The sequence below is a fragment of the Halichoerus grypus genome, chromosome 2 (assembly GCF_964656455.1).
Source record: "Halichoerus grypus chromosome 2, mHalGry1.hap1.1, whole genome shotgun sequence".
Taxonomy (NCBI): Eukaryota; Metazoa; Chordata; class Mammalia; order Carnivora; family Phocidae; genus Halichoerus; species Halichoerus grypus.
Window position 1 is genome coordinate 195,216,536 of NC_135713.1, and position 24,443 is coordinate 195,240,978.

Genomic DNA, 24,443 nt, shown 5'->3' on the forward strand with positions numbered 1-24,443 from the left:
CAGTTCCACGAGGGTCAGGGGCATTTTATTGAATATTGAGAAAACTAACAACTGAGGGAGAAATGAGGGGCAGGAGCCAAGTCATACAACTGGATAAGGGCAGGGCTGAGACCCAACCCCAGGCCTCTATCTCCCGCTTAGGGTGTTCCCCTTAGGATTATAGTGCAAAGAACCATCCAGGTGGAGTCCCGCCAACACAAACATGGCAGAAGCACAGTGAGCTGGCCCCTGAGATCCATGACTTAATTCAGATTTGAAGGGAAAAGTCAGGCTTAGAAGCAAATACCTAGAGGGTCTTGGAGTCAAGGGTGAGTAAAGGATTAGGGTTGGCTCCAAGGGACCTAGGAAGTAACTCTTAGAAGTTACTTAGTACCAACACGTCCAGGGGAATGGTTCAGGATGAACCGAAGCATAGACAAATGACCGTTACTTCCAGCTGCCAGGACGAGACTCTGAATGTTCTAACTAGAAGGCAACTTAAGCATTCATTCAACCACCTCACTTGACATAAAAACGCTGAGCTTAGTCACATTCACAGACATGCAAAGTAGGATGGTGGTGGCCAGGGGCTGGGGAGAGTCTCGAGTTATTGTTTACTGGGTATGAAGTTTCACTTTGGGAAGATGAAAAAGTTCTGGAGATGGATGGTGATGATGGTTGTACGACTATGTGAATGTATTTAATGCCACCGAAATGTACACTTAAAAGTGATTAAAGTGCCAAGTGTGATGTATATTTTTGTCACAGTTAAAACGCACGCGCCGAGGAGCTTAGAGCCTAAAGCCAAGATTGCGAAGACCTGGTTCCTCCCCCCCCCCCCCCCCCCCCCCCCCCCGCCCGCCTACAGATGCCCGCCACTCCTCACCCTGTCCCCAGGGCGCTGGTCCTACCCAGAGCCCCGCCCTGGGGCTGCTCCTTGGAGGCAGGCCTGCCCCATGCCTTTAGCTTATCTAGAGGAGCAGTTTTCCTTTGTATCACTCAGGGGAAAAAAGGGGGTTTAAGAGCCAGAACTACGCCCTGTGAGCCATTTCCCAAAATAGCCAGCCCTGAAGTGCTGTTGGTTGGAAGGTGGTGAGGACTGAGAAATTAAGGTGGGAAGAATAAAAACCTAAGAAGGAAAGGTTAGAGAAGACTTAGCTCTGCACGCAGCCTGTTCACTGGCCTGTCCAGAGACCCACCTCCCCAGGGCTTTCATTTTATTAGGTGTCACCTTTCTCCCCACCCCCCCACCCCCGCTGCCGCCGGCCCCCCACATACACGCCCACATGCATGTACACATGTTGGGGGATTCTCTCTGCTGGCCAACCCTGAGTGATCCTTCCAAGATTGCTGGGGAATGAGAAAGACCCTACCTCTTCAAACAAGAAGCAGAACATAATTTGAGTGATATAATCAGAAGGGACCTCGGAAGCATCTAGAAGAGGCTTCTGTAAGTGTGGTCCCCAGACCAATAGCCTCGCTTTGTGAGAGTTTGTGAGGAATGCAAATTAGCCTCACTCCAGACCTACTGAATCAGAAATTCAGGGGGGTGGTGCCATGCTATCTGTGTTTTAACAGACCTGGAGAACAATCCATCTAGATTCGGACCCATGCCCCTCATTTCACAAAGGTGGTGACCAGAGTCCCAAGAAGTTCCACGACTCACCCAGGGTCACCCAGACCATACACGCTATTACTCTTAATAGAGGTGAAGCCTCTAAGGAAACCAATGATAATGGGAAGCCAAACAGAGAGCTGGAAAATGTAGCAGCATGCGGTCCATGGGTTCGGCAGCATGGAGAGGAAACGTGAGGAGCACCACTCTGCAGCCAGACTCCCTGCCTCTTAATCTCTACTCTGCCAACCACTGGCCGTGGGATCCATCGGGGACAAGTTATTTAACCTCTGGGCCCATTTCCCCATCTGCAGAACAGAAATAGTAGTAGGGCCTCCATCCCCCCTAGGATGGTTTTGAGGATTGAGCATAGAGCGGCATCTGACAGTAAGAGGAAAGGAAAGAGAAGAGAATTGACTCGAGGCCGGCAACCTCGGTGGGGTTGGGGGGTGGGGGGGACCTACCCCCCTGGGAAGCAGCAGCTGAGCAGGAAATGCTCCAAACAGCAGCTTCTGAGGTTTCCAGGACAGAGCCTCTTCAGCGAGGGTCCAGCACGGATTTCCAAGGCAGCACTGTGGTTTTGGCTACAAGACCCAGGGCTCTCTCTACCCCCCAACCGCTGGGCAGGAACGGGCTGCCAGGTCAGAGACCAGACGACAGAGGTGCCAAGCCCCAGTGGACTCCTCATGGCCCAGGTGGGGCAGGGGGAGCGCCCTGGGGTGGGGGGAGTCGGGACACGGCTCTGGTCTCTGCCTGGGCTCAAGTTTCTCTGGCATCTTTCAGCTAAAAGGCCTTGGATACTCACTGTAGGATAGGGATACTACGAGGACTGGTGCAGGGGGTACTTCGTACCATCTCCCCCCTTTTCTTATTTAATCTCAGCGGAAGAAACTGGAGTCTCAGAGGGGTTAAGCATCTTGGTCAAAGTCACACAACTGCCAAGTGGCAGCACCAGGACTGGGGCTCAGATGTCTGCCAGCAAAATAGATGTAATACCACCCTGAGTCCCTACAGGGTTGGGTCCTGCGGTCCGTTCCTGCCTTAGGCCAGAGGGAGCAGTCGGGTTCCCACAGCGGGGGCACTGAGGACTTGGGCCTGGAGAACCAGCCCAGGGCCCTTGAGGGAGCCCATCTGAACAGCTGCCCTAAAGCAGATACAGGAAATCACAATATGCCACCCCCAAATATGCCACATTGGCATAGGATTATTTCGAGCTGGAGGCAAATGACAGTCAACGGATGCAGAAAGCATCTACGAAAAAATTTATTGTTCTTGGTTAACTTGCTAAATAAGCCCCCACCTCTAACCACTCTGCAGTTTCTCATCATTTTGTTTTTCTCCTGTTAATCTGTCTTTTGTCAGTCTAATTTGCGGGGCGCCTAACACAGACCCTTCAGGATGCACACTGGGTGTGGCCTTTTCCAGCTGTAAAGGGTCTCCAGCAGCAGGCTCAGGCCACAGCACACCCCGAGACTTCCTGCGGGTCTCCTGTGCGGGGGATCCCTCTGGGGGGAATCCCTGCGGGCTCCACACACCATCAGCTTCCTTTCCCCGAGACCAAAGGCAGTGCAGTTCCCTGACCCATGATCGGGAGTGTGGAAATCCAGCTCCAGGGTGGGCCAGTTTGGGGACCTGCTTCCTGTGTGAACCTGGGCAAGTGTTTTAACCGCTCTATGCTTCAGTATCCTCATCTGTAAAATGGGACTTATTGTGAGGATTTAAAGAGATATTGTAACACAGGCTCAATCCTTTTGCATAACCAAAGCAACTAAAAGTGAACAATCTCAGGGACCTCGAGGAAAGCAGAGGAGTGTTTTTACACAATTACCCAACAGGACCGTATGAACCCTACTGGAGCTCTAGATTTTTGTTACACTGGAAAAATAGAGAAGGTCTATTTATTTCTCAATTTGCATTTTGCTAGCTCTGAACGCATTGAGAGTGCAAAATGAGATGCTGAAACCAAAAATTGCCCCAGGAGATGGCTTCTGAAAAATCAGTCAGTCAGTGTTCAAGCTCCACAAGGGGCTGAGTTTCTGCCCTACCCATGCAAATACATTTAAAAAACATACTAAGGGGAGATCCCTCTTTCAGCTAAAATGTGCGTCTCCTCCGGTTAGGACAGTGCTTCTCAAATGTTGGCAGTGTCAGCAAGATCTGGGAGTCTGTTAGAGGTCAGATTCTGAAGATTCGGGTTCTCGTGGGTCTGGGCTCCCCCCGAGACCACCACGGCCACCGGTCGTGGAGCCCGCTCAGAGTAGCCAGGCTGTCCCGAAGCTTCCCAGCCAGTTGTAACGCTTCCCAGAGAATCCGCTTAAATACAGGTCTGAGGCAAGATATCCACGTAGTGACTATTTCCCCCAGAATCACGCCTTTTGGGTTGTGACTTATTTTCAGAATTTGAAAAGGAGTCTTTGTATTCCATTCATTTCCCCAGAATGGGATAGAATAAGGATACAAAAAATGATATTGCTGGGAGCTTCCCCAGTTCCAAGTCTGCTTGGGCACTGTGCTCAGTCCTGGGGGAAGCTCTTCATGGGGAAGTGGTGGAGATGGGGACTGAACTGGGGTCCAGCATCAAAGAAAAGGAGAATCAAAGGAGCAGACCCACCCCCCACCCCCAGGCAGCATGTTCTCAGAAAGACTGAGCTATCCAATGTCTTGAAAGCAAAGCACTGACTTTGTCTACGAACTCTGGGCGCCCACCGTGCACCAGGGCCCGTGCGGCAGGACGGGGGGAAGGGCAGGTGAGGCGCCCTGGGTGGCACCTGAGCACAGGTGGGGCCATGCTGCTTCTCCTGGGGTCACGTGAGCACACAGTGGTGCCAGGACACACTCCAGCTCAGCTGCCCATTAGCTGGGTATGAATGTGTGAGGTCCTGTTTCCCTGGCATGCAGTAAGCACTTAATACGCGTGCGTTGACTAAATTACAGCACACGTAACACATGGCTACTTTTTAGGGGTGGCATGTCACCAACTTCGGTGTAAGGGGCAGTACTCCTTTTTGTCTTCCTTCGCTCCTTCTTCTCTCTGCCCACTCCCAAGCCCCCCACGGATGATTCAGGGGGAAGCAGCCCCCCAGGCTGGGGGAGTCAGGGGCCCTCACTCACCAGGGTTAGCTTTCCGGATTTCACTGTACACCGTCTCTGTGCCCTTGGATTCCAGACCTGGAAAGTGACCAGGTACAGGTCAACAGCTGCCTCTGGGCACCAGCTCAGCCCACTGCTGAAGCAGGAGAATGTCCGAGGCTCCCTGCTTGCCCACTACCCCACCCCACGAGCACCCGTCTCCAGCAGGGCCTGGAGACCTGGTTGCCACAAAGCTCAGGCCATTTCCTGGCTTTAGAAGATCCTGGTCTAACTAGCGTCACTCTCAACCTGGAAGGATGAGGTCAACGGGCCATTACGGGGGCAGGTCCACCTGCTCCAGGGGAACCCTGGACCTGAGAGGCCACAGGTGGAGGGGTCCCCAGTATCCACCTGCAGCCTCCAGCTCGGGGGCCCCATCCTTGCTCCCCTGCCAGGGTGTCCCCGTGTCCAGCTGTTCCTCCAGCCCCTCCCAGGAGGCAGGGCCATGGGCTCCCAATCACCTGAGGCCTGGGTTAGAGCCTGTGCCTCATCTGTGACTTCGAGGATCAGCTGTGACTGAATCACAGCTAGTCAACTGGCTAGTTGGTTTCAAATGCCAACACCGGGGCCTCATTCTGGTTCTGATTGGTCCGGGGTGGCCCTGGCACTGGGGTTTTTTAAAGAGCTTCCAGGAGATTCTAAGACGCAGACAGGGTTGAGATCCTCTGGTCTGGACTCTTTCGGAATAGCAGACAGATGACCGACCAGGGTATGGACTATGCCCAGAGGAGACTCAGGGTTTGGGGGACAAAACCCCCACACGGGCATCTGTTTAAGTGGGAGTCTAAGGACAGGATGTGTATACACACACTTGGACACACACTTACACTGTGTCTACATGAATCGTACTCCTACGTCCAGTGTGTACACACACAGCATGTACACACATACACACCCACAAACCTCAGGGAGCAGGATGGGGCCCGGCCACTACCCCCCGCCTCCTCTCACCTGCACAAAGGACCAGGAAGCCTCATTGTGGAAAGGTAGCTTTCTACATGCGGCCAACATTCTCCTTCTACAGATCCGGAAATGAAGCCCCAGACAGGGTAAGATGCTTCCTGCCACCATGCTCAGTACCCAGTACCGTGTGGGTGTTATTTTCCTTGGTGGCAGATGGCCGGGGCATGCCCCCGGACTCTAACTGTGCCAAGATACCCTTGACTCACTAGGCTCCAGGGAGCCCCCTGACCCTGAACATCTCCCTTCACTGCCCTCATGGCCCTTTCTCTTTGCCCCATTTCTCCTCCAAGTCCCAGGACAAGCTTTGTTCCTGCGCCTGGGTTCACACACCCTCACACACCTACCTACTCCCTAACACACTCACCCCTTCCCTGTGCCCAGGGCACTTACGCAGAACCCCTGTGCTCCCACAGCACTTTGGGGACACTTGCCCATGACCACACTGACATTATTTGTCCCCACGAGTGTCTCCCTGGTGGACCCGGAGCTCCTCCAGAGCAGCACCTGAGGTCCGGTGCACCTCCCGATCCCAGGCCTTGCACAGTTACCTGGAGGCAGCCATAGAGGTTTGATAGGACAGTGAAGGCACCAATGTCCTTGCAAGGGTCTCTGTCTCAGACCCTGAGCTTCAGGAAGGCCTTGGCATAATCAGCCTGTTCCCTGAGATTTTAGATCTTAGGATTAAAACCATGGTCATTCATTAGACACTGAATGGTGAATGGTGGTGGTTCCTGTGCCAGGACCTGAACACCAGGAAGAAGCCTGGAGGTGGGGGGTGGTTCAGATCCCCCAACAGGTGAACTTGGGCCATCTGGGGTGGCCAGGGCCTTGTAGAAGGCTTCATATGACTCCCCCAAGGCACCAAACAGGAGTTGGTACTCACCAGCGTGGCTGAGATACCAAGCACCCCTCTGCCAGGACACCTGCTTTTCTCTAAGAGGCCAGCAGAGATGCTTACGTCACTCCCCATGCTCCCTCCGTGGCACCAGATTTGGGGGTATACAGGGAGACTCCAGGGATTCCCACATCTCCTGGGTATCTACCACATCCCTAAGGGATTCTGTGCCATGTTAGGCCTGGGCAAGTCACGCGTTCAGTATGATCCTAACACCTGTTGTGTGCTGGGCACCATGGACAAGGAAGGGAAAAGGTAACTCAGACCTGGAGCTTTCGGGAGCTCCAGGCTGTGGGGCAGACAACGCTGGGAGAAACGATACAGGATGCTGTATATCAGGTGCACTGGGGTCCCTGCTAGCTCATCCTCAGACCGTGTCCCATAGTGGGAGTGGGGGCCGTGGGGAAGGAATGGAGGGATGAGGTGGGGTGGCCCAGCCTTGGGGCTGGACACTCTTGTAAGAGCCACAGCCCCCAGGCTTGCTGGTAGACCTCTCTGGTTACCTTGGGGACACTCTAACACCCTCTGGACTCAAGAGCTGCACTTGACCCCCTTCTTCCTTATAACTGCGGATCAGCCCGGGCAGCAGGGTGATTTCCACTTCTTGGCAGAGCGGCTACCCTTGCAGCTGCCCCAGTGATTCCTCCTGCTGCCCCCTCCCCCCCCCAGTTCTGCCCCCTGTGATGGGTGGGGGCTGGCAGCTCATCACAGCCACCCTGCTCTGCTTGGCAGCTGCCTGCTAATGAGTAACCCAGGCCAACAGGCTGTTTGTCTCTGCTGTCAGGGATGTTTCCGGATGGGGCTTTATTTTGGCTTCTGTTTTTCTCTGTTTAACCGAGAAAGAGATGGCTTCAACGTCATGGGGTTTTCCCAGCAATTAGCCTCAGAGCAAACAAGCAACAGACCGGCTTTAACAAGTTCCTTCCCACCCTGCCTCCACCCTGCAGTGATTCCTTGGTCAGTTGCCAGTCAGAGGCAGAGCTGGGCACGATCCTCATCCCTTCCCCCAACCCAGCTGTGGAAGAGGGAGCCTTGAGGACAGGGAACTGGGTTGGCCAAGACCAGATCAAGTTTACTGATCACTGGCCTTGAAACCACAAGGCCCTTTCCTCACCCTAGTGATGCCCCACCCGCCACCCATGAGAAAGCAAGGGGACAGCATCCTAGGCCAGGCCTGCCCTGCCCTGCTGTCCCTGAGCACCCAGGACACTGGGTCCAGAAAACTCAGCTTGAATCTTCTAGAAACTCTCCATTTCCACCCACGTGGCACTCCCTCTAGCTCTCCCGAGACCCTCGCAGCAACGTGGGGAAAGGTGACTGCAGCTGTGCTCGGCCTGGCAAGGAAAGCACCTCTCCTCAGCCTGTCCAAGGACCTCTTTTCCCTTTAGAGCCCACCCCACCTTCACGCAAGAAAAAGAAAACCAGACGCTCTAACATGGAAACATTCTCGAAAGAGTGGAAAATGGACCCTTTTCCAAGGACAAAACCCTGTGTCCTTTCTCCTTCAGCTCCCTCCAGTCCAAACCCTCTGAGGCCATCAGGCACAGCGCTCATAATCCCACCTCGTCCTGGCCCAGCGGGCAGCAGAGGAGGGGGCAGGACCTGGCCCTCTGAGAGGGGAGCATGAGAACCTCAAGGCCAGAGCCCAGGGCAAGCCCTGTCTGCTTGAGCGCCCAGCAGAGTTTGGAGGGTCAGGGGACAGCAGGGTTTTTCTACACATATGCAAAATCTCTGGGCAGCCTTGCCCTCTTGTTAGTCTTCCCCGTCCTGTCCTGGCCGGAAGTCCCCTTAAGAGGAAGGGGACTGACAGGAAATGACAGATGTTGGCAGGGATGCGGAGAAAGGGGAACCCTCCTACACTGTTGGTGGGAATGCAAGCTGGTGCAGCCACTCTGGTAAACAGTATGGAGGTTCCTCAAAAAGTTGAAAATAGAGCTACCATATGATCCAGCAATTGCACTACTGGGTATTTACCCCGAAGATACAAAAGTAGGGACCCGAAAGGCTACGTGCACCCCGATGTTTATAGCAGCAATGTCCACAATAGCCAAACTGTGGAAAGAGCCAAGATGTCTATCAACAGATGAATGGATAAAGAAGATGTGGTATATATATACAATGGAATATTATGCAGCCATCAAAAGGAATGAGATCTTGCCATTTGCAACGACGTGGATGGAACTGGAGGGTATTATGCTGAGCGAAATAAGTCAAACAGAGAAAGACATGTATCATATGACCTCACTGATATGAGGAATTCTTAATCTCAGGAAACAAACTGAGGGTTGCTGGAGTGGGGGGTGGGGTGGGAGGGATGGGGTGACTGGGTGATGGACACTGGGGAGGGTATGTGTTCTGGTAAGCGCTGTGAATTGTGCAAGACTGTTGAATCTCAGATCTGTACCTCTGAAACAAATAATGCAATATATGTTAAGAAAGAAAAAAAGAAGAAGAAGAATGTAGCAGGAGGGGAAGAATGAAGGGGGGGAAATCGGAGGGGGAGAAGAACCATGAGAGACGATGGACTCTGAAAAACAAACTGAGGGTTCTAGAGGGGAGGGGGTTGGGAGGATGGGTTAGCCTGGTGATGGGTATTGAGGAGGGCACGTTCTGCATGGAGCACTGGGTGTTATGCACAAACAATGAATCATGGAACACTATATCTAAAACTAACGATGTAATGTATGGGGATTAACATAACAATAAAAAAAATAAAAAAAAAAAGAGGAAGGGGACTGAGCCCGTGATGCACAGTGCCCGGGGTGGTGGCGGGGGGGCATTTTTGGCAGGTTCTGGCGGGACCAGAGAAGGCTGGAGGGGAGCCCCCTACAGCCCCTTTAGCCACAGCCGACCCAGACTCGCTTCTGAGCACTGTCTGTCTCCTCTTGGGCATCTCATGTTTCACCTAACTGAACCTGTTCCTCCCAATCTCAGGCATCCTGACCGTCCATCCGGTTAGTCAGTCATGCAACCTGTAGTGATTCGGTCTCCCCGATCCTTGCCATAGAATCTCATCCAGTGTTGCCACGTCTCTGAAATCTATCTCGAACCCATCCACTGCCAGCACTTTGGCTCCACCCTCACCCCCTCTCCCCTGGTGATAACACTGATCTGCCTCCTTCCAGATCCTCAAAGGAGTCAAGCCCTGGGCCACCTCACGCTGTCCTTCCCATTTCCTGGGTTCTCCTAACCCTCTCTCCTTTTAGTGGGGCCACCTTCTTTGTGCCCTTCAGGCCCCAGCTTAAATGCCAGCCCCCAAACCTACCTTTCATGCCTTCTCATTGCTCCCCATTCCTTTCCTTCCGAGCACTAACCATAACCTGACGCTATCCATATATTCTTCGGTTCCTTGTTTTCCTGGCTCCCTCACGGGCTCTACCTCCATGGGTCGGGCTGGGGGGTGGGGATCATATATGTACCTTTGCTGCTTGCACAGGGGCTGGCCCATCAAGGACCCTTACTTTGTTAACAAGCAAACCTCTTTACAATGAAATAAAGAGGAAGAGAACTCCAGGCCTGCCATGGCCCCCACCTTCCCAGGTCCAGTCGTCTTAGAAGTAGGATGCCCGGTGTAGGCATGCAGATGGGGCAGCGTCAACTCTAGGGGCCGTTCTGACTGCAGACTGTGGGAACGGTGCCCCCCTGGGCAGCACACAGCCTGGGAGCCGTAGGGGACAGCCTCACCTCAAGATTCCGTGCACATACCTGCTGACATGGTACCCAGAACCTAAGCAAGGAGAAAGGAAGGAACCCACAACTCCTCCCAACTCATGGAGCCAAAGACGATAAAGAGATGCCACTGCCCAGTGACTCTGGGTAATGCTAGGCGTTCCCGGCATGGAAAGCGGCCCTCAGCTTGCCAGGCCGAGTGGACACAGCTGCAGCCCTTAGGCTCAGTGGGAAGGGGGTGCGTGGCTATAGCCCTAAAGAGCTTCCCAGCAGGGCCAGAAGGCTCTGGGAGGCTCCTTTGAGCGCAGCAGCCTGTGGGAGAGCTAGGGTGAGGGAGGGCTACGAGGACATGCATGGTTTTGGTGGGGCCAAGAGGAACTGGAACTGACGCTCTCATGTTCGCTATGGGGTGGCCCAGGCTGAGTCAGTGCCCCCAGCACCGCACCAGAGCCAGGGACCTCCAGCCAGCCTGCCCCTGAGAGAACCACACACAGAAAAACAAAACCTGAAGTGGGAAGCCAGTGCCACTGTTTACACAGAAGGGGACTCTGTTTTCAGAAGCATTTACCCAAGAGTCCCTTTAACGAGCCAAGCCCTCACTACCTTCAAACATGCGTTTCATTTCCCCAAGCTCAAGGTGCAAGCAACTCTTTAAGGAAGATGCTAGGTGTGGGCAAGGAACGTAGCTCTGGAAGAAAACCCAAAACACCCAGGAGTGAGGCGGCCCTCACAAGGTCTCTCAGCAAACACGTTTCTTAGCACTTAGTAATTGCTCAGTAAAACCTACTCGTTATTAATAGTATGGTAAATAATAATGAAATTTAATGCCTCAAAAGCCTAGGCAGGGGTCCCCGCTCCTGCCGTAGGCATGCCCAGGTCTGTCTGCTGACTGCCTCCCTTCTGACTGACCAAAGGGACCCTTGTCCTTGGGTCATAGCATAGCTCACCCTGGTGTCTACACCCAAGCAGAGAGCAAAGCGTGGGGAGCCACTCCAGTAATGCTGTTTACCTTGGTAAGGTTCAGGAGAGGTCACTTCCACTTCTGTGTACTCCACATCCAAGGTCAAAGGCTCTGCTCAAAAGAACCACAGCACCCCACAGTTAGACAGAACCTCCTTCGGGGGCCCCTGCCTGCATTAGAGATTTCCACTCAAAGGACTGAAGGAGTCCCTATTTCGAGGAGGAAGCCAGACACAGGCTGAATGCCATTCAGGGTGAGAGGGACACCACAGGCTGGGGAAGACAGTGATGAGTCCTGCTATCCCCAGGATGTGAAGGGACCCTTCTGCCCAGGTCCCCTTGTTTTTACAGGGGAAGGATTTACAAAAGCTCAGGATTAGCCACAGCACTTAACTCTGGAAGCCTATTCCACGGCCACAGGCATAGAAAGCTATCTCCAAGATGGAAAGAATCTCAGGCAATGGGGAACAGGTTTCCCCAGCCCAAACATGCTCTGAGAATATAAGCCATATGCTTCGAAAAACAAGTTAATGAAAGCAGTCGGGCCGCTATGGTGAATCTGGGAAAGTTGTTGGTCTTTAACTCAAAGTAACATTATTGTTTGTTTACTTATTTATTTTTTATTTTAAAATATTTTATTTATTTATTTGAGAGAGAGAGAGAAGGGTGAAGGGCAGAGGGAGAAGGCTGAGCAGGGAGCCCAATGCAGGACTCAATCCTGGGACTCCAGGATCCTGACCTCAGCCGAAGGCAGACACTTAACAGCCTGAGCCACCCAGGCACCCTATCGTTTCGTTTTTGAAGTCTCAGAGTGAGTCTTTCTCACCAGCACTAAAAACTGATGTGTGGTCAAGGACACCGGTATTTACCTCTTTATATCTTTAGCTCCTGTGATAGCAGGCCAGAGGGGAAGGGAATTTTGAAAAATGAGTTAGCCGATCCTTCTGAGCTTTAAGGCCATAGCAAGCAATCTATTGTTCATTGTCTTTAAAAATTAGCAGCAATGCTATTTTTATATCTTTTTATAGTGTATGTTTTATTTTTATTAAATACTTAGGTTTCAAAGAATATTTGTAAGTTAGGAATAAAATACAGATAATAATAATAAATAAGTGTACCCATCGTCTTTTTAAGAAAAAGAACATTTTTATTACCCCCGACGTACCCTGTGTGCTTCTCCCCATCCCAGACCCTTAACACTTTCCTTCTAGCTTTATTGAGGTATAAATGACATGTAACCCTTGTATAAGTGTAAGGTGTACAACCTGATGATTTACCACAATGCTATTTTAGAAAACGCCCCCACCTCTACTATCCAAGAGAGAGGAGATCCTCCTACAGTACCCAGTACCCAGTTCCCTGGTAGGTATAACCCAGCTCTTTCCTACTGGAATTTAGGTTACTGTCTTTCTTTTTTAAGAGGTTTATTTATTTAGTTTAGAGAGAGAGAACAAGTTGGGGGAAGGGCAGAGGGAGAGGGAGAGAGAATCTCAACCAGACTCCATGCTGAGCACGGAACCCAATGTGGGGCTCATTCTCACAACCCTGAGATCAAAACCTGAGCCAAAACCAAGAGTCAGATGCTCAACCGACCGAGCCACCCAGGGGCCCCTAGGTTACTTTCCAGTAAGGACACAAGATAGCATCTTTGGAGCAAGTGACCAGCCTCCCCCATTTTACACAGCAGCTGGGGACAGGGTCACTGGGGCGGCAGGGGAGTAGGGGGTAATATCCCCAGGTCTTAACAGTTTTAGTTCCTTCCTAGGGATCTTTTTTCCTGTAAATGTTTCTAATAAAAAAAAAACTTAGTTCGATAATTACCTTTATTTTCATTTATTGGTTTCATTGCATGGTTTCCAACATCTTCATTGTAACCTAATTGAAAAATAACAAAGAGGATGAGTGGCAACAGAAATCCTAGTTTCCTATATAACTTGTAAAAAACTCAGGCCGCTAACACACAGAGTGAGGCCTAACTTCGTCAGTGTAGTGGTCCACCAGCAGTGTAGAAGATTCTGGATTCCCTCTTCGTCCCCCTATGGCCCCATCCGACCTCTGTGTGGTCACTTTCTAGTACCAGTGATGCCCACCATCCCACGGGTAGGATACTTCTGCTTATGAACTGTTCAAGACTCAGAATTGTTCACTTTGAGCAAGCTCATTAGAAATTAAGCTTAATTCTAAAGGGATAGGCCCATAACCAGAAACATGAAAAACACTAGCAAACTAACCCTCTCCAACCAGAGAGCTGGATGCAGGAGAACATGGTTTAAAGAAATTGTGGTACCTCCAGGCTGCCACCTCAGTGGGCAAAAAGAACTTCTTAACTTTTTTTTTTATCAAGTTGTTCTTTATTAAAAATAATTTTATGGATTATAAATAATATAAATACTTCTGAAGAATACATGATTTTCCATTATGCATTTAAGCTAATTACTTATTGTGATTACTAAAATATTTTATAAAGTGAAATAATCCATGGAGAGACAATATAAGAATTAGAGTATTTCTTGCATTTTAGAAATTTGGGGGAAATCCTATTTTAATACAAGTCTATATTAGCATTCAATTTAGTGTCTACGTATTTATGTATAATACAAATAACCAAAAGAACCCCCCTTATACCACAAAAAGGTATTTCCCCTATAACACTGGATTACTTTTTGCTAAGTAGTCCAAATATTTCCGAATGTAGTTTCTTACATGATATTCTGTTTTCTTTATTGGTCCATTACTTTTGTTATTACAGATGTTTTATTCACTTTTTAGTAAGGATTGTACCACATTGTATGTTTTCTTTAGTTCCTGTTCTATTTGATGGACTTCAGCAATTCCCAGGTTCTTCTGTCTGTTTATTTATTGTTTGTTTGTTTGTTTACATGTTTATTTTTTTAAGTAGTCTCCATGCCCAGTGTGGGGCTTGAACTCACCACCCTGAGACTGAGTCTCATGCTCTGCCGACTGAGCCAGCCAGGCACTGTTTTATTCACTTTTTAAAGGTTGATGATTTGGTAGTTACAAGAATCGCTCAGTTCTTAAAACATATGCCTCAAGTACGCCCTGCAAGAGGCATATCCTAAAACTCTCATTTTGTGGAACACTTACGCATTTAGTAAAGAACATGGGCGTTCTATTCCCAGACCTTCTGATAAAGAAAACTGCCCCCAACCTGGTCTGGGACAGGACATTGCATGTGATAAAATTATCTGCCCCGCTGGGAAGCGGCCACCACCCTGGCTCCAAGACTGCAGTCATTTTCTCCGAGATCTAATGGGATTAAGAAATGCGGGGGTGGGGGTGGGGTGGGGGGGTGGGATTGGCTTCCCACCCTACTGAGCGGACTTCCAAGCTTGCACTAAAGCCTTATCACCAGGTACTCTTTGTACCACTCTTTTCTTTTAAATGCCTCCACTAACAGAGAAATATTGAAATCAGTTGTGGCAAAAGCTGAGTGGAAAACTGTCTTGTGCTTGTAATAAATAATTCCATCTGAGAAGATCTTTTACCAATGCCTTCATCTGATAACTGGTCTCTCGCTCTCTAACAAAAGGATAATGATTATACCTGGGCCATGTTCAAAGTTTTGGAAGATAACCCAGGATGGGTATCCGCAGCATTATAATTATTCTCCACCTTTCATTCCCCGGGGATGTTTAGGAGGTGGTTAAGATTAGGGTAGAATGTTCTGCCTTTCTTCCTAAGTTTTTGTTTTGCTTATCAGCTCACCCTTCCACGACCCGTTAGATGAAGTGCCCCTGCTTGAGGACAGGGCTTCCCTTCCAACTTGAACCCCATCATCTACAGATTCTGCTTCTAAGAGGGGTGAGGGAGTTTGTGGCCAGCTGGGGAAAACACTTAGCAGGAAACCATGACTCTACCGTAATGTCTGTTGGCTTCAGTATTGGGATCTGACAACATCTTCTCGTTGCTGGAGTTCAGAAGTGGTGCTGCTGGCCTTAAAAGGAAATTTCAAGAGGAAAGAAAGAGTATGACTTTTTTTGGCTCTAACTTCAAACCACGAAAACAATCAAGGAAAGATATGAGAAAACCAGGGGGCGTTTTCTGAAGTGAGGAAAACTTTACCCTCTCCTGTGGAAAATAAACATTTTTTCCAAAATGTTGACAAAAACTCTTTGCTGTTAAAAGAAGTGTGAGGGCCCTCCCTTGCTATAGCAAGCTCTGAAGAAGTAGCGTTTTCTTGTCCTCCTTTGGACGGTCTTCATTTATTTCCAGAATTGCTTGATTATTCTATTATTCCATTCATTAAATAGTCCATCATCTCATACATATTTGACATACCAGAATTATCCTATATTAATCAAATATATACACACATATATCCTTGTTGCTTTCACTTACATATAAATGGCCTGTTAGAAATGTATTCTGGTATGTATTTATAGAAATAGTTTCAGATAAAGACTATGTCTGCCAAATTGAATAGTATTGTATATTATAGTTACTATAAATACAAAATAATTTGCCTTAAGCAATACGTATGATTTCATTATTGTTGATCAAGAGTTTTATTTGCTCTCACACAATTTCTCATACATGTCAATATTAGCCTCAAATTAGAAATGAAAATGACACTTTTTAATATTTTGCATGGGACTCTGCATAACTCATTTTAATTTATATATAATATGTGAAGCTTTTTATGTATTTTATTGAGAAATAAAAATTGGATATTTGGCTTTTCTATAATAAAAATAAGAAGTGTCAGGGCCAAGGTGAATCCCACCCCTCTGAATTCTTCATCCTGTGCTACTGTTTTTCTCCAGGACAGAGCTATCCCTTTCCATACTTTTGAATTTTGGATTTCAAGAACAGTAAAAATATTACCCCCCCCTTTTTTTTCCTTAGGCCAACTCTATTTTGCCAAGTAAGCAATCTTTAAAAATTCCATCTACTACCAATATAATTTCATAAGGAAAAGGAGATCTCACAAGGAACAGCATAAGAAGGGCATGACCTCAGAATAAAGCCATTCTTTCCCATGGAAGGACAGTTGGCAATCTTCCAAGGAGCCAAAGACACACGCATGCCTATGCTACTCACACCTAAGACCCTTATTTTTCTGAGTTTTCCAAGAGACACTGAAAACTCTCTAAGGACCAGAATCTCCCTATAGTTGATGCATGTCTACAGAGTAGCCACCTCTCTCCCAAGTACACACTGACCTGGACATCTCCACTGGTGTCTGCTTGGCTTTAAAAGAGAAAGAGAAAATCCAAAGTTAGTATAAAGTATCCACGTCTGTACCAGATAGGAAGACTCATCTCAACCATATCTGACTTTCTTGAAGATTGAATGCCCATAAAAAGAGAAAAGAAAGCCAAATATATTCCTGCTTTTAAAAAAAGAAGAAAAAAACAAACAAACAAATAAACAAACAAAGTAGGTCTTCTCTTGGTCTTATACCAAGAGATTTCACATCATTTCCTCCAGAAATATGGACATTTTGACTGTTTTAGCCAGGAGCAATTTTCCTTAGTGGAATGTGATAAGAGATGAAGTCAACAGGAGAGGAACCAGGTAAGCCAGATAAACAGGCAACTATCTTTTTGATTCAAGATGATTCCAAGAAGTAAAGGCTACATCAGTCCTTATGCTTTTAATTCCAAGCTGGCCTGAGACGAAGGCCAGGGTCAGCCTTAGGAAAGGGCTGGTTCTGGAGCCTGTCTTCCCAGAAGGGTTGCAGCTTTCTTATTCTAGAAAAAGCCCAGGGCCCCTCCTCATCCCATCTGCCCCCACCCATCCCAGGCAGCAGCACCGGGGCTCCAAAACAACCTGCCCTGCTCTACAAAAATTTTTGCAGAATTTAGTGGGGCCGAGCCCTTTTCCTTAAGTTCATGCTAGCTGACTCTGATTCCTGAGTGTCAGTGGGTGATCCTGGCTTCCCTTCCATGTGTGGTTAACCTCAAGCACAGGGTAGAAATCATGGCACAAATTAGGAGGCATTCAGTGGATGGCGGGGGCGGGGGGGCCCTAGGTGGGTCTCCATAGCACTCTACCAACTGCAGGACTAGGTGTGGCCAAATCCACAGAAACAGCATCTTCTGACCACATGTAGATGCAACCTCCCCCCAGATGCAGCTTTTCTGGGTTGTCCAGCTAGGAAAGCAATCGCTTTCCTTTGTGCCTAACTAAATCCAAGGGGGCAATAAAAGCTTTATGCCCACCAAAGCCAAAATCTTTGGTTATCAAGGTGACACCCCAAGGAGAAAAACAATTGTCACCAGTTATATCTCCTCAGTTCCCAGTGGGGCAGAGCACCAGCCCTCCATGAAGCTGAAGCCCCTCATGTCCAGGGCCAGTTTCCTGGACAGGGCAACCTACCAGAATGGAATGAAAGAACTGTACTTACCCTTGGCTTTCTTCAGAAAATAACATCTGGCCCCAAGTACCAAGATGGCAATTATCACTCCAATGGCAAATACTGCAATAAGTCCTTTTATCCATGGGGCAAGAAAGACTGGGAACGAAGAAAAAAACACACACACACACACACATACACACACACATAGGTTTTTCCTCTGCCAGCAAGAAATAATACCAGGTTTAAGCAACAAATAAGACTAATTTTTATAGTCCTTGTAACCAGCATCTTACATGAACATCAACCTCTGAAGGACACTGTTCATAGCTGGTGGAGAGATGTTTTTGTGTGTCTTTTGTTTGTTTGTTTGTTTGTTTGCTACAGAGTCAGCTATGGTCTTAAAGGACCATTGGACTGAAGCAGACTCCTTTCTGGGGTCTATTCAGCCCTTCTCCTTCACTAGGAAACCAGCTTCTACCCACTTGTGTGGGCTCCCCTAACTATGTCCCTTCCACATGACCCAATCCCCTTGGCCATAGGTAGTCCATGGGTGGACATTTGACCCAAGATGGGCCAACTGGTATCTCTTGACCAAGAATTTGGAATTACAACTATGTGAGAAATTTCTAATTTTTTATAATAACCAATTCCTCTTTTATATTTAATTTGGATGCATGTCTGTCACTTGCAACAAAAGAGCCTGGAGGACATTGGTCTCTTAACCCTCAGTGAAATGAGCTAAACAGCTGCCCACTTCCTCTTACAAGGGATGAGGCTTTGGCCTCGCTCTTGGAGGCCACGCTAGATCCCACTGTTTCAGACCCTGACTCACCTCGGACTGTCAGTATGTTGCTTTGGGGACTGCTTTTAACCCGGTTGCCTCTGTTGGAGGCTGTGCAGTAATACTGTCCCTCCTGCTCCTTGCTAGCCTTCGCCTTGTGCCAAATGGCCTGGGTGTCATTCAAGGTGATTTGGTAGAAGGGACTGGTCTCTTTTTCTCTGTAAAACCTGAAGGTGATTGGACCAGATGCTTCGTTCACGGAGCACCGAAGCACGACGGCCTTCCCAGACTCCACATCCTCATTCAGCAGGATAGAGAGCTTGACCTCATCCACCGGGGCTGAAAGGCAGTGAAAGGGACAGCGCTGAGGAAAGGAGGAGGTGCAAGAGAGGGAACATGACACAGTGCTGCTTGGGGCCAGCCTCCTGCCACCCTGTGACAGAGACTGGGACTGTGACTGTGTGTGCCTTTTACTCAATTCACCACCCCCACCCCACGTCCTTCACATCTCCCCTCCTCTCCTTAGCCCAGAAGGACAGCAACTGAAGCCTCCTTTGCCCATGTGTTGTTTACACACAAGATGCTAGGGACACCTCCCTTCACTTAGCACCTCAAGGATTGCTGACCACTCAGCCTGATGATATAGTTCATCTCTGTGCCCTGTTGAGTGTGTGAGTGTGTGTGTGTGAGTGTGTGTGTGTGTATGTGTGTGTGATTTCCCTCCCTGTGCTTACAAAGATGTATGGCACTTCCAGATCTTATGAATAACCTTGACCCACTATCTTTAGCTATTCCTGTTTTTCTCCCTTTTCCTTTACAAATGTTCTAAACCAACTGCTCTCGCATCCTCATTTCCCACCTTCTTGTTACCCCTGTCACCTGACTTCCATCCCTCCGCTTTGGAAACTGCTCTCCATCTCTGGTTTTGAAGAATACGCCAAAGGTCACCCGATCCTGACTCTCCCATCCCTGAGTCCCCAGCAGATTAATTCCAGTCTTCATAGGTGTCCTTCCAGTCTTCCCATCTGCGGCTTTCCCAAACCAGTGCGGCTTCCTCTGCGGCCTCTCTGATGCATCCCAGCCTAGATTCTCTAACCTCCTCACCTGTTACACCCTCTTTATTCACTAGTTTATCTTCCTTTTGCCCCTTAAATATGGACTTTCTGCAAAATTTAGTCCTCAGCTTTCCATCTCCATTCTCTTCTTTGGTGATCTCACCTACACCATAGCTTCTGTTTGTGCATTTAACACATAAACATAGAGCATTTAATGCCGAAATAGACAGCTGTAGTCCAATTACTCCCCCTGGATTCCAGGTCTCAATTCTGACCTGGGCATTTCCACTAGGAAGCCCTGCCAGCCTTGCATTCCCAGCAGATCCAAGCAGCACTCAATTTCCTCCCATATACATTTTACAAGTTTAATTACCAAAGTTCTGATCCTCAATTGTCTTCCCAAGCAGACTTTCATATTAGTGTGAGAATGGACTGGTCAGCAGACTGGCATCTGACTTTATTTTTTAAAAAAGATTTATTCATTCATTTTAGAGAGAGAGAACAGTGGAGGGGCAGAGAAAGAGGGAGATAATCCCAAGCAGACTCCCCTCTGAGCCAGATGTGGGGCTCGATCTCATGAGATCATGACCCGAGCTGAAACCAAGAGTCGGATGCTCAACCAACTGAGCCACCCAGGCGCCCCTGGCATCTGACTTATGAACCACCTCCTTGAGAGTGCAGTGGGTGGCCAGACCACAGAGATGCCGGTCCCACAAAAGGGATCACCAGGCCCGAGATGGGAGGGTGGAGTTCAACCACAAGGGCAGAGTCCTGGAGGGTAGAGCCTGATTCGAGAGCCTCTCTCCTGCTGAAGCACAGTGGGGTGGTGGCAAGCCAGCTTCAGGAGCCAGGCTGCCCGGCCCCCATTCCCAGCCCAACTGCCCACCAGCTGTTCATCTTAAGCCTTCACTGCATCATCATAAAATAAGGATAATATTTTAATGCATCTTACAAGGCTATTGTAAGTATTAATGGAGATAATTTGCTAAAATACTTCACACTGGGGTGCCCACATAGTCAGGGCTCAGTAATGTTAACCACTTGTATTGACCCAATTTAAACCAATTTAAACAGTTTCAGGTAGGCTTCTTCATTGGCTTCTTAAGGTATTGTGAGGTTTGAGGCCTCCACTTCTAACTGATAGAGCCCCCTGGTTAATCTCCCCCAAGCTCCATCCTCCTCATGACCTCCTTTCCTCTTCTGGCTCTTATTGCACACAGGACAAATTCTCAACTCTGAAGACTGGCATTCGATGCCCTTCACAGTTGAGCTCAGTCACTTTTTCAGTTTATATCCAATGATTTTCCAGTCCCAATCTTTTGTTTCCAGCCATCTGATCTACCCAGTCTTCTGAACTGCTCCATGGAGACATTTTGCTCATGTATTTAACTGGTAGGCCATCTCCAGCCCTTTCTTGACCCATTGTCAAGACCTGGCTCCTAACCCAGCTCTTCTAACTCAAGCTAGATGGTATCTTTCATGCCCTGAATTCCTATCACCATTGTTGTAAGGATAGTTCATGCGACAATCATGGGTTCCCTAGTAACATTTTTTTTCTATGCTTACTTGCACTGTCATTCAAACATACTAAAATATTTCTCCATTATTTAATCAGGACATCCTGTGTTTCTTGTTATATCATTGAAAACAAAGAACATGTTTTCTTTTTTTGTATGCCCTATAGCATTAGATGCTTTATATATATTGATATTAATTTGAAAAGTATGGCTCCTTTTGGACCATACATTAATAGAAGCAGGAATCTCTATCCTGCTTCAGAGGTCCACAGTGGTACCTGCAGATAGGCAGTTATTAAACAAGAAGGAGGAGGAAGAAGGAGAAGCATATTAAACTTTTTACAAAAGGATATGGAATATCTCAGAGATGCAAACAATGGCCTCCTGAGGCCTCCTGAGAGGCACAAGACAGAGGCTCAAGGAAAAACATCCACCCCACCACAATGGTATATTTCTCCTGAGTATGACAGCGTGAGTCCCATGAGACTACAGCCTGAAGCTCTGACGGCTGCAGGTTCTGCACATGACGGAATCTGCCTCCCCAAGAGTCCATAGTGGAGAAAAACTCTGGTCTACAATTCTCAGAGATAGCTGTCAGTTCATCTAAAAAGGAGCAAATGTTAAGGGAGCCCCAAAACACAACTTTAGTGCTTCTTGACGTCAGGACACTTTGCTCTGATATTTTAGCAGTTCAATGGAAAGATTCTGCAAAGAGATGTCACTGGCCACACCAAGAGCCACCAGATATCTTCTGGACCCATTTACCTGGGCCTTGGGCCCGCGCTGCCACGTGTTTATGGCCTTTGCACAAGTACTACCCACTTGTGCATACAACCCCCCGGGGCAACCCCAAACCTTTGAAAATGTGAAGTAAAGCCCCCAAACCACAGGATTTCTTCCCACAGCACAGCAACTCACCTATCACCTTGACCCACAGAACTTCACTGGCCATTTCGGTATGGGAGTGACAATTATCCACAATACACTGGTATTCTACATCTTTCGTTGGGTTGTCTTTGAATACTGCAGGCTCATTTGAGGTCATGTCACGGCTCTCCAAAATGTTATTTGCTTTTAAAAGGTGGTAAGAAATAGGCACGGTTCCATTTATGGATTGGCAGCTGACTGCGATGGTCTGTCCTTTTATCACCTCGGAGCTGGAGTCATAAAAAATCCTAGGCTTGGAGAGCATTTCTAGAATGACAGAGAAACAACCTGAACAACACTGAAGGCAGAAACAAAACATCCAGCCCAAGAGGGTCCTTCTCCAAACTCTGCTCTTTGCTTCTCTGGCATTACCATAATTACCTGCCTGTCTTACCTACCTTCATAGGACTATTTTAAGAGGGACAGGTTGTGTGTGTGTGTGTGGTGACGAGGGAGAGGGGAAGTGAATGCTATAAACAAAAAAGGGTGACAAGAAAAACACTACATCCCCCTAAATCCTTTTATATTTTCATATATCTCACCTACACATGTTCACACACCCGTATGTTGCTGTTGCGTTGAGGAAAGATACAGGAAAAGCATAAGAAATATAACAAGCACCCAGGTGGAATCGATTTGAAAACAAATTTTCAGTGCCTCAGGCTCTCTTGAGAGTAAACCGTATCTATGCCTCGAGAAGCAAGAATTCTACGAGGTCCTTATGCAGAAGTTTGCTTATTTGTAAAGCTTATGAAATGTAATGACCCGCGTTTGTCTCTTGTATTATTTCCCTGGGAATTCCATGACGAGTGAGTTGACAAGAGACTATGACCCTGGTTGAGTTGAGACTAAAATCTTGGCTGCATAAACCACAGCCATGGGTTAAACTGAAGGATGGTGACTGAGTTGCAGCAGAGCCTATGACAGCCTGACCAGAGTTCCACTGTCACTTAGAGACCCTCTACTCCGAGGGCGGTCCAGGGCCCAACATCCCCAAAGCAGGCACGAGTCAGAGATGTAGACTCTGGCTCCATCTTGATCTGCATTCTAACCCAGTTTCGCATGCACAGTCAGCTCTGGGAAGCATGGCTTTAGGTGGTCCCAGTACCTACATTCTGCCCACCAGAAGACCTGGGCTTACTAGTCAGTCAGGATATGGATAAAAACCAGGAACTTAGATCCTGAAGTTTAGTGTTGAATAAGGAGTGTTTCCTCCCTGACCTTTGGAGTGGGAGCCTGTTCCAGCAGCCAGAATCTTGCCAGCTCAGCCACATCATCAGCATGCAGCCACAATAAAGCCATGAACTTCACTTTTGCCTACGCTTTCCTTGTATTGCCTCCTTCCTGTACTTGGAGCAGGAATACCCACTTGTTTGGTCTCTTCATTTCACCGCTCTCTCTCCCCCAAGTTCTTCCCCTGCCTCAGTGTGATCTGCCTTCAGCCTGGAGAGGGTGCAGCTGGTGATAAACTGTCTCTGTCTCATCCCACTCAAGACTCTCTGAGCCAGTGAGGATGTACCCACCACACACGGTTATCTGGACCCCACTGCTTCTCTTGACCACCTTGCCCATGCTTGCGTTGCAGGTGTATGTCCCACTGTCCCTCGCTGAGGCGATCCTGGTGAAATTTTGAGACTCTGACACAATCATCTTTTCCTTCTGGATGGTGAAGTTGGCTGGAGGTGCTCCTGGAATGGAGCACCACAGGTTCAGGCTTTCTCCCTGGTCCAGACGGGTGGCGGAAGATTCCAGCTTCGGTTTGGAAAATAGCTCTGAAAAACCAGGGAGTGAGGGAAGGGAGTGAGATGTTTCTGGGCACCAATCATGGGCCCCTTACAGAGACGGAAGAGAGAGAATCAGGAAGGGACTCTTGCAGGAAGCTATCCAGGTGAACAGGGAGTGTTCTAAGCAGAGGAACAGGCCTGGCAGGAAGGAGCACCTGAAAGTTCAAGCATCCTGGAACATAGTGGGAGTAGAAGGAAGACCTATAGATCTTGAAGGACCTTGGGAACCACATAAAGAAATGTGAATTGTATCCTAGGGGCAATGGGAACCATGGAGAGTTTGGGTCAGGGGAATGGCATCAGATGTGTGTTAGAGGGAGATATCTGGAAGGAGAAGGGATGGGGTTGAAGGGGCCCAGACTGGAAGCAGGAGGGATGCAGTGCAGGCTTGAAGCAGAGTGAGAGCGTGAGGTTGGGGAGAAGTGGCAGCTGGCCCCCATCCCTCCCAAACTTCCCACAGAGAAAGATGAAGATGACACCTGAAGCCTCCTGAAGTTGAGTACTTCATAAGCTAGAATTCTATGCCACTTTAAGGAGTCACTAGTACCATAATTCAGGTTGAATGTCAACAACAGTAAAGATAACAGTTGACTTTTAAGAAATCTTGGCATCTCCTTATTTAAATATTCCCTGAAATACATCAAGATTTTGTAGTTATGGAATACGTTTTTATTTTCAGATACTGGGAAATTACTAATTAACTACTTAGCTGCTGCGAAGACTTGGTCCTTCGTGTAAGCAAGTATACTCTGGCTTCAGGATTATGGCTTTTGATGCAGGAGGAAGGACTCAGTAATTTTTTAAAAGATTTTATTTATTTATTTGAGAGAGAGAGAGAGCACACATG

The 24,443-nt window shown here is 48.3% G+C and overlaps 1 protein-coding gene across 6 annotated transcripts in view; it reads right to left on the minus strand.

The window, feature by feature from the left end:
• Positions 1-24,443, minus strand: part of PECAM1 (platelet and endothelial cell adhesion molecule 1) — a 94,615-nt gene that overhangs the window by 32,551 nt on the left and 37,621 nt on the right. For 4 of the 6 annotated variants that reach the window (XM_078065927.1, XM_078065930.1, XM_078065929.1 and 1 more), the window contains 9 exons: positions 23,336-23,584; positions 21,804-22,079; positions 18,365-18,652; positions 17,581-17,688; positions 16,394-16,421; positions 15,089-15,165; positions 13,032-13,085; positions 11,260-11,322; positions 4,706-4,762 (listed from right to left, as the gene is read on the minus strand). In XM_078065927.1, coding sequence (XP_077922053.1) covers positions 4,706-4,762; positions 11,260-11,322; positions 13,032-13,085; positions 15,089-15,165; positions 16,394-16,421; positions 17,581-17,688; positions 18,365-18,652; positions 21,804-22,079; positions 23,336-23,584 — 1,200 coding nt within the window. The remainder of the gene's footprint in view (positions 1-4,705; positions 4,763-11,259; positions 11,323-13,031; positions 13,086-15,088; positions 15,166-16,393; positions 16,422-17,580; positions 17,689-18,364; positions 18,653-21,803; positions 22,080-23,335; positions 23,585-24,443) is intronic. The other 2 variants (XM_078065932.1, XM_078065931.1) reach the window with 1 other exon arrangement.